Raw genomic sequence first — 9,608 nt, 5'->3', positions numbered from 1 at the left:
AGCGCCAGACGACGAGTATTCTATAAATTATTATATATAGGCGATTAGTTTTTTCCGCCAGACAAATGATTAATTTCACTTCAATGACTAGTTTACTTCAAGAAACATATCATATTAAAAATAAGGTACGGTGTATTGGCAAATATCACTAACTATTAGTTTTAATTCAAATATTCTTTTTCTTTACATCATAAAATGTATTAGTTAATGTGTTCATTGCTTTTGTGTATATTTTATAGTTTTTTTTTCATATGTTAGATCTATTATCTCAAAAATTTATCATTTTTAGTTCACAATAACATATAAACAAACATTTTCTTCATTGATGTAAATTAATTAAAAAAAACATAGTAATTTGAGTTTAATATTTGGTATTTTTTGTTTAGGTTTTATGTTACAATCTACCGTTCATTAGTTAGGTTCTTGAGTTTAGAGTACAATATATAAGCAAATAATGAGATACCCGTGCGATGCAGTTGTGACTGTTAATTTTATTTTAGTGAATAATTTACAAACGAAGATTAACTCAATTCGGTGAATGGTTTCGGTGTGGCATAGTTTCAATTCGCAAACATGACAAATTCCAAAACAATATGCAATGCATCAACATATATCACCTTACAACCACAAAACGAGTTTCATACAAGCCCCATGGTTTGAAGCAATCCGACACTATGAATCGACATCTGCTACTTCTTGACATAGCCTTCTTCACCATCATAACCGAAACTCCTATCACTTTCAACCAACCTTAGTCTCCTTGTTGCAACCGTGAACCGCCATGCAACCACCTTTGGAGAGACATCACCTAAATCACATCTAACATCACCTGTTAGGCATACGACACCCATACAACGGCTAGAGCCTATGACAGCACAAACTACACCTTCCACACCAGGGAAAACCCCCCTGAACAGAACAAAAGATATTAATAAAATGTTGGTTCTTGTATGTGATAAAGAAACAGGAAGAGTAAAAAGAAAGTGTTAGTTGCGGTTATAGTTTTAAATGCTTTTGACAAAAGTTAGTGTAAGCACCAAAGATCTAAGTGGTTTAATAATTTGCTAAGTCCAAGTGAAATATAACTCAACATTAGTCTAAATATGATGACCATTAGACAACTAAAAAATATTTCGTTGACTTTTCTTACCATTACCATCAAAGACTTAATTTGTTTTAAAAATATACAATAATAATTAAATACTTTCCAACAAAATCATCAATAGTAATTAATTAGTTTACAACAAAATCTTAATAACTTTCCTTTTCCTTTTAATCTTCCTTTTAATCCATATATTCCTCTGCCTTTCAAAAAAACTCTATCCCTAATAAAATTCAAATAACTTCTGGGTATGGGAAAAAAACAAATTGTAATTATAAAGCCATTAGCACTATGTGCCCATGACATTTTCCTAAAGCAACATCAATAATTAATAAGACAACTATATCACATTAAAGATAAAAGTTAAATGCGTACATATATAAAATTAGATCTACATAAACAAAACACTTAAGATCACATGGGATTTCGTATCCTTTTGTGTCATAGGAAATACATTTCTTTACCTTTACCCTCTAGAATCTTTATTCTGTAAAGATCTGTAACCAACAAAAACACTCACACAAGACCCAGAAAAATTGTATACATTTGTAACCTAATATAACACTAAACCCAAAAAACTGTGTACATTAGTAAAAACAATGTTTTTTTATGTTTCTAAGTAGTTACTACATTTTGGTTTAATAAAATTAAAAAAAAAAAAAAAGAATTGTAGGACATATTTCCCATTTGCCTGGTCCCAACTCTTGATCGATCGCCATATAAGCCAAAAATGTGGATTTTAATTAAGAAAAGAATTAGAAAGGTGTATCAAAGTAACATTAAGAAAAGTAGCTAAAAATAATGAAACATGTGCAAATGGCTCCATTTTGACTCCAAATTCTGAACTTGATAAAGTATGTAGTACACACATGATACATCAATGCAATTACCATTAAGAATGACCAAAATACCGTTCAGATGTAGTATATGATATGATCCAAGGAGAGAAACATTACCTTAAGCATTTAGGGATTTTGACGACATGAAGTTCACGTGTAATCTGTTTTGTAGGTAGGTAGACTTGCTCTACTGTGTATCTATGTTTTACGGGCAGAGGATACATGAGTCTCTTAGTGAATTGATGCAATGAGTACCTGAAAAATGCAAACATTTAATAGGCGATTAAGTTTGATGGGATATTTACAAATTTACCCTTAGGGTTGTTTTTCCTAATAGATAAATAGCAGCGTACTTACAATTATATATCCATAATATCACACACACATCATGCAGCATAAAAACACACACATGCACACCAGACACACCAAGAAAATTAGCAATGTACTTTGGAAGATATGCCCATTTATAACACTCTACCTTCATTTTTCTATATTTGACAAAATAGAAAATGAAAGCATGATGCTATACTTAACAAACAAAAAAGAGTACATTGCTATTGGAAAAACATAAAACGGAAGGAGGTTCCTATTAAAACGTTGATGTCTCAAAGTACAATGCTATAATGAGACATAACTCTCATTAGGAACCCTGTAATATGTATTTACTTATATTAAGAGATAAGAGAAGAAAGGAGAAACAGGAGCTATTTATATATTGTAACAAATGTATAGACTTGTCCCCCTTAAGTTTATGAAGTTAAAACAAAAAAAATCACGTTAGTATAAAAAAACAACATACCAGTAAGCCAGAATATAAGTTTACAATGTCCATAAGGGAATATGAGTAAACACCTGCAAAAATAATGCAGTTTTTTAGGAAAAAAACCTGAGGTTGAATTGACAATGTGAATTGCATATCCATCTAAAATATTAGAATGGTCATAAAGAGATCATTTTATTTGTTTTATTCAGACTCTTATCACACTAATCACATGCCCTGCATCCAAATAACATATAGAGGAATATAAACACAACACACCATTATTAGAAACATTTGTGTTGCCAAAATTAAAGCTAACCGGACGAGAATTGCACCATAATATAGGCATACGGTCAACCTGCAAGTATGTAACCATTACAAAATATAATCTTTTTAACTTGAACCAAAACTGAATGAAAAACAGATGCAAATAGAATTAATAAGATTCACCCACAATACATTACATTACAAAAATTGGACTTACTTGGGATTCCAACTCAAAAGATGACAAAATGAGAAAGAAACACCACCTTATTGTAAAATAAACCAAAAAATTGGACTTGCCAAGGATTCCAAATCCAAAATCATATTTGATCATGCTTCTGTTGCAAAATAAACAAAAAAATGAGCATATGTTGAGAATAAGATTCAGCAGTGGCACTTTGTGTTGAAAATTATATCGAAAACTGATTTTATAGAAGAAATCACTTAACAAATCAATTTCTAATAATAAATCAATTTCAGAAATAGAGAAGAGAAGCAATCATATCGATTTTAGAGAAGAAACAAATCGATTTCAGCGATGGAGAAGAGAAGCTTACCGGTGGCGCTGCTGGGGTAGGAAGGTGATGACGTTGTGGCTCTGGCAGCGGAATTCCTGCAAACACCATTCTGAAAAATCTATCAAGATGCAAATAAAAAAAAACTCAGTTCATGTTCTAGTTAGAAAACCCCAAAATCGGAAAAAGGCAAAATTGAGAACACATAATTTAGATTCTTCAATTCAATTTTGAAATTTGACAAGGAACATTGAGAGTAAGAAAGGAAAAAAAAACAATCTCAGAAAAAAGAGAAAATACCAGCGAATCGGCTGAGTCCGAGCTTTAGGGTTTTCATCAAGAATACCCAAATCTCTCTTATTTTATAACCAACAATACAAATAATAGATTGGTTAACTACTGAAGTGGAACATAAATTGTCTTGGTTGTTGTCGTCAGAAGCCACAACATCAAAGGGTGTGTATGTGTGTGTTTGTATGGTCCTGGGAGGGCCAAGAGAGAAAGTGGATGAACAAAAGAAAGAAACTGAATATGAGTTTGGAGAGAAGAGAAACAATCACGTGAAGAGGAAAGAGAAGGTGGAGTAGTCGTATGGAAGAAACGCGAGATATCAGTGAATCGAACACGTTTTTTATTTGAATATCCTGAAGGTGAGGAATACCAGTTTAGTATTGACCGATTCAAAAGGTTGATCCATTCGATTGATGTTGCTTGGCGACATGCGTAATGAGTGATGACGGAGGGATTGAGTGATCGTGGCGGTGGAGTGTAGGGTTTATGGAGAACGGGGGAGCATAAGGGTGGTGAGACGCAACATATAGGGGAAGGAGGAGAGGATGCTGCGAGACGTTTCCCAATTCAACTGATTCAAGAAGTCTGAGATGTCATATAACTTTGACTAATCTAACCGATTCAATTCATTTTGACCGATTCAAATGGCTGAAATTGAGGGAATGTTGGTTTAACATTGTTGATTGATTCACCATGCTGACCGAATTTAGATTTTACAGCATAAAATTATTGTACATGATTGTAGTAATGGTTTGGACCTCTTAATTTTAAGCCTTTGACCAAATATGTATATTAAGGTATAATATATATATATATATATATATATATATATATATATATATATATATATATATATATATATATATATATACACACACTAGCCTTTTACTCGCGCCAAGCGACGAGTACGAATAGTATTTACAGAAATTAGTTTCTAGAGGCCATTAATTCTTTCGTAAAAATAGTTATTACTTTTAAATAATTATCAATAAGAGTCATGATAGTGGAAACAAAATCAGTAATAATTAAAAATGAAAAGATTGGATTATTTACAAATGTACATGAACACCTTATTGATTGTGCATTGTTAATCATGCAACACTTCTTTATACAACACATTTGTTGTATAGACTTAACTGACGTGGAATTGTTTGTCGGGGTTTACTAATACTTTTGTATTGACACGTGATATCCCTCTGGATAATGCCACATAAAATTGGTCATGTGGGAAAACAATTATCAATAAGAGTCATGATAGCAAAAACGAAATAAGTAAGAATTAAAAATGAAAAAGTTTGGATTATATACAAATATATATGAACGCCTTATTGATTGTGCATTGTTAATCATGCAACACTTCTTTATACACCACATTTGATGTATATACTTAACTTACGTTGGATTGTTCATCAGGGTTCACTAATACTTTTGTATTGACACATGATATTCTTCTGGATAATGACACATAAAGTTGGTCATGCGAGAAAACTGATTCTTGAAGATAAATACCTACATTTGGAATTGTTTATCCCTGAGCTTTATTGATTGTCATCGCGAAAGATAATCGAATTGGAAATTATTTTCTCTTCAACTTGGATAAGAACATGTCATCTTCAGATAGACATAGATGAATCCTTGGCAAAAATACCATCTTTCCAGCATGTTGACCAACAACTATTTCAACATCAATGGCATTGTGTCGAAAACATTTACATATCAATTGGGTGTTGTTACACAATCCGTTCGATGGTCGAGATTCCGTAACAATATTATTAGGTATCCAACTTTCAATCATAGGTAATGAGGGGGTAAACCACTGTGACAACCGTCAAATTTCGCTCAAGTCAAAGTCAAACAAAGTCAACAAGTCAAACCGGTCAACTCCATTAACCCTTGTATGTTAGGGTTTACATTATACAATTCGCTATTTCAATGAGAAAACATCATTTGAAAAATTCATGTGTTTGATTTTCCTTAGCCTTAACAGTGCTAAACAACAAACCAAAGCGATAAAACACTATTGCACAATCATCGGGATTGTGTAAGACACTAAATCATGGCTTAACGGGGTTTATGGACCTTTCGTTGCGAAGCCGGACACTCAAAAAGATCACAAACGAAACCTCTCACAATCTCTTTCACTCAACCTCTCTCTATTAAAATCTCTCCCAAATCTCTCTCGAATCTCTCCCAAATCTCTCTCAAAAGTTCCTTTAATTTTTTGTAATCATTCGGGCCATCCCGACCCTTAACTGGGTCAAAAACCACTTGAAACGGGGTAAAAACGGGTAAAATAGGCTTAAGGACCCAAAACTGAAGCTTCAGGACCGAAGTCCCTGTCATAAAGGAAGACGACACACATTTATCTGCCGTAACCTTACGACTCGCGTGTTGATGACACGCAATGAGTATCAAGGAAGCCCCTGTCATAAAAGAAGACGACATGCATGTTTACGTGTCATAATATTTCCGGTTTTTCGACTACGACTTCGTTTTAACTCCGTTTTTCATTATTTTAACGTGGGATTTTCACCCAAAACTTTATTTTATAAACTAAGGCCCCAAAATATATAAATCTCCAGGGTTTTTAGAAAAATGTATTAAAAGAATTGGTGGTTGGACTAATTATTGAGGGAATATTTGCTTTTCCTTATTTTATGACAAAAGCAAGCCACCACCACCTCACTCTATGATCATCCACTCTTTCCCACTACTCCTTGTCACCTTAGTGGACCTTTACACCCAATCTCCAGCTCTTCCCATGTTCTAAGAGCTGGAGGATTGATCCTCTCTCCTCATTCTCCATAAAGTTCTTTCATTCTACACTTAGCAACCAAAGGACACTCTCCAAAATTCTCTCATCTTTTCTCTCAATTTCAAGAACTTCAAGGCTTTCTCCAGGGATTTCTTCCTTCAATTAGTAAGTATCTTCATCATTCACATAATTATTAAACTCCATTCTACTCAAATCATTGATATCTTACACAAATTCCATCTTATTCGGTGTTAGATTCTCGAATCATCAAGACATCTTCTTAGTGTTCTTGGGTTGAACACTTCCTCTATCTCACTTTCATCTACTGAAATCACATAAGGTGAGTTCATACCCCTACATTTACATGTTTTTCTTAAGTTTTAAGGGGGGAATACAAGTAAAATCATCAAGAACACAATTAAACTTTTTCTAACAGATTACATCAGAAAAGATGGACGTTAATCACAGACTGTTTTGGTCAACTTAAATATTTTAGTTTTCAAAACTGTTCCAGGTGCAAGTAGTTCAAACTCTTAGCTTTAAAATGGCTACTTGCACATCTCCATATGATTTTTCTACAATTTATGGTGAATTTTACAAAACTGCCTGTCATTTCAGAGGCAAACCCGGACCAGTCTGTGATTATGAACATTTTCACCTCTGTTAGAGATCACTAAAAATCATGGTAAAATTTACGAACAAACTAGACTCATATTCCAAACTCTCAAAATTTTCGGATTTGGATTTAGAGCTTTGATGATTTTTTTATAAATTTTCTAAGAACAGTAACAGAAACTGTTTTTCAACGAAAAGTTGCTGTTAATTTAATTTCACCTTGTAACATGTTGAGCAAGGTGTATATCTTTATGTGATTATATGTTATTGCAATATATGACATTTTATCTTAATATTTAGACACACATCAGTTTACAAATGGATTTGGTCATATAAAATATAAAGAATAACAAGTGATTATAATCAAAGTACAATCGATACATTCAAACATTTAATAAACTATTTTGAATATAGTTTGCATACATTACCACGTACTACCCTTGGTTGATAAACTATAATAGGTATAGTTTATGATACATTACATAACAAATACATTTAAAAAGGTTACATTTATACAAAGGATATTTTCATTAAGCAAGGTACGGCCATACGGTACCAAGTTTTTCATAACACGTAATTCCGTTAATGACTTTGTGAGACATTTACTTCAAATTACCATTAAGTCCTGTATTGTAACCAGAGTCTCCTTGAGGGAGAGCGTGATACTTGTGTATAGATCTATATTGGGTTTGACAAACCCACACCTAAGCTGCATGCAACAGCTAGACCGGCAGGTCTGGGGTGACAAATGTCATAACATTTCCGACGCCTGAAGAACGTCGTTTCAGGCCAACTAGGTCATAGCATGGTTATAATAACTCACATAAAGTATTAATAAACGTTGGAATTTACGGGAACTTCATTAAAATTTAATGAGTTTATGTCGATTTAAACTTGCATTGTTTTACTATAAATATGACAAATTACTTGTACATTTCGGTCTTTGGGTTTTAAGACTACATTTACACATTAAGGAAAATATTGGATTTTCTAACACAAATACTACTTTAAAAAACGAAAGGCTTTTAATAATACCAAACAAAAGCTTATGAACTCACCAACCTTTGTGTTGACACTTTTTCAAACAACTTGTATTCTCAGGAAATCATTAAACAGGTAATCAAGTGCTTTTGAGGATGGGACGCTAAGGCGTCTACTATTTCATATTTTGTCAACATATTGTAATTGATTCGTAAACATGTAATTCATACAATGATGTAACTTTTTCAATTATATATATGTTGGTTGTGTTTGCTTGAATTACTATTACAATTGTTGTTATGATACTACACATGAAGTCCTCCACCCCCGGACGTTTCCGCCATCCTTGGTTTGGGGGTGTGACAGATTGGTATCAGAGCACAGTTTATAGTGAATTAAGTATATCAAACCACATAAGATATACAAACTATAAACACAATTGGGACTAATAGTCTCTGATTTGTGCATTTTTCAAATAAATATACTTTTAGAAAATAAATGATTTTTTTATTAAAAGTATAAATACATGCATACATGCTCATATAGTGTCATAACTAGAAGAACATAAAATAAAAGAAGAGGAGTTGTACATTATGGGTATGCCTTGGTATATGTAAATCAAGTCTGGGAAGGATATAGCCTGATCAACTATATCTGTCCGAGGAGTGACTTACATATACTGGGGGATAGTCATAATGGGCAACAAATCTATCAACCTAACTACACCCTACAGAGAATACTTTAAGAATCGAATCTAAACAGCTAAAAATACTATAGGAGTATTTGGTGATACTATAACCAACTTATGTGAAAACTAAAGACCTCTATTAGTAGGCCTATGATAACTGAGTGCATACGCCAAGGTTATACATAATTAAAGATATTATAGACTCAGAATCTATGACTATTGCTCTACTTCCTGTTCATTGTTTGGTTGTGGACTTAGAGTAGAGTCATTTATTCGAAAGTTATTCTATCTCAAATTATGTATAACTGATATGCACTACGTGATTATAGACGTAACTAATAAGGATCACCCCTATAAGTAATTATAGGATTAGGCGTCTATTAATTATCTCTTCTACCCCTATTCTCGCAGGAGCAACATGATGTGTAAATTTTAACGCCCGTACAAAACCTACTTCTACCCACTACCATAACTCCATCTCCAAGACGTTAACAGAAACACCAAGAATAGTTCACTAAAGTGCGAAAATATACATGTGTATATAAATGGTAAGGATATTTACTAAAAGGTTTATCAATGAAATAGGCATGCATTTTATTTCATTGAATCTCACTACTTGGTATTACAAACAATTTACAACTGGTAACTCTAAGATTCTTTAGGTGTACCTCGAAGTTATGTGTAATTAAGGAATGATTGACCTAGAAATGGTGAGTCCGCCTTAGGACCTGTTCCTTGTTTGGTTGTGGACTTAGGGTAGACTCATTAGGATCAACAGTCTAATAAAATTTTAATTAC

The 9,608-nt window shown here is 33.0% G+C and overlaps 1 protein-coding gene across 8 annotated transcripts; it reads right to left on the bottom strand.

Moving 5' to 3' along the window:
* Nucleotides 1-473: 473 nt before the first annotated feature.
* On the bottom strand, nt 474-4,366 carry LOC145111110 (uncharacterized). Of its 8 annotated transcripts, XM_079047406.1 has the most exons (8): nt 4,142-4,366; nt 3,781-3,962; nt 3,523-3,601; nt 3,186-3,303; nt 2,981-3,059; nt 2,741-2,793; nt 2,059-2,196; nt 474-909 (listed from the first exon to the last, which is right to left on the bottom strand). In XM_079047406.1, exons 2-7 carry the CDS (start codon nt 3,815-3,817, stop codon nt 2,173-2,175), a joined length of 390 nt encoding a protein of 129 aa, XP_078903532.1. In that variant the 5' UTR covers nt 3,818-3,962; nt 4,142-4,366; the 3' UTR covers nt 474-909; nt 2,059-2,172. The 8 variants fall into 8 exon arrangements, 5 of the variants coding, with proteins under 5 accessions (XP_078903532.1, XP_078903533.1, XP_078903535.1 ...); XM_079047407.1 differs by having other exon boundaries at nt 474-808; nt 3,781-4,362; XM_079047409.1 differs by having other exon boundaries at nt 3,021-3,059; nt 3,232-3,303; nt 3,781-4,362.
* Between the last annotated feature and the right edge of the window lie 5,242 nt (nt 4,367-9,608).

The sequence above is a fragment of the Lactuca virosa genome, chromosome 5 (genome assembly GCF_052849685.1).
Source record: "Lactuca virosa cultivar CGN04683 chromosome 5, Lactuca_virosa_CGN04683_v6, whole genome shotgun sequence".
NCBI classification, from domain to species: domain Eukaryota; kingdom Viridiplantae; phylum Streptophyta; class Magnoliopsida; order Asterales; family Asteraceae; genus Lactuca; species Lactuca virosa.
This window is presented reverse-complemented; position numbering and strand designations above follow the sequence as displayed.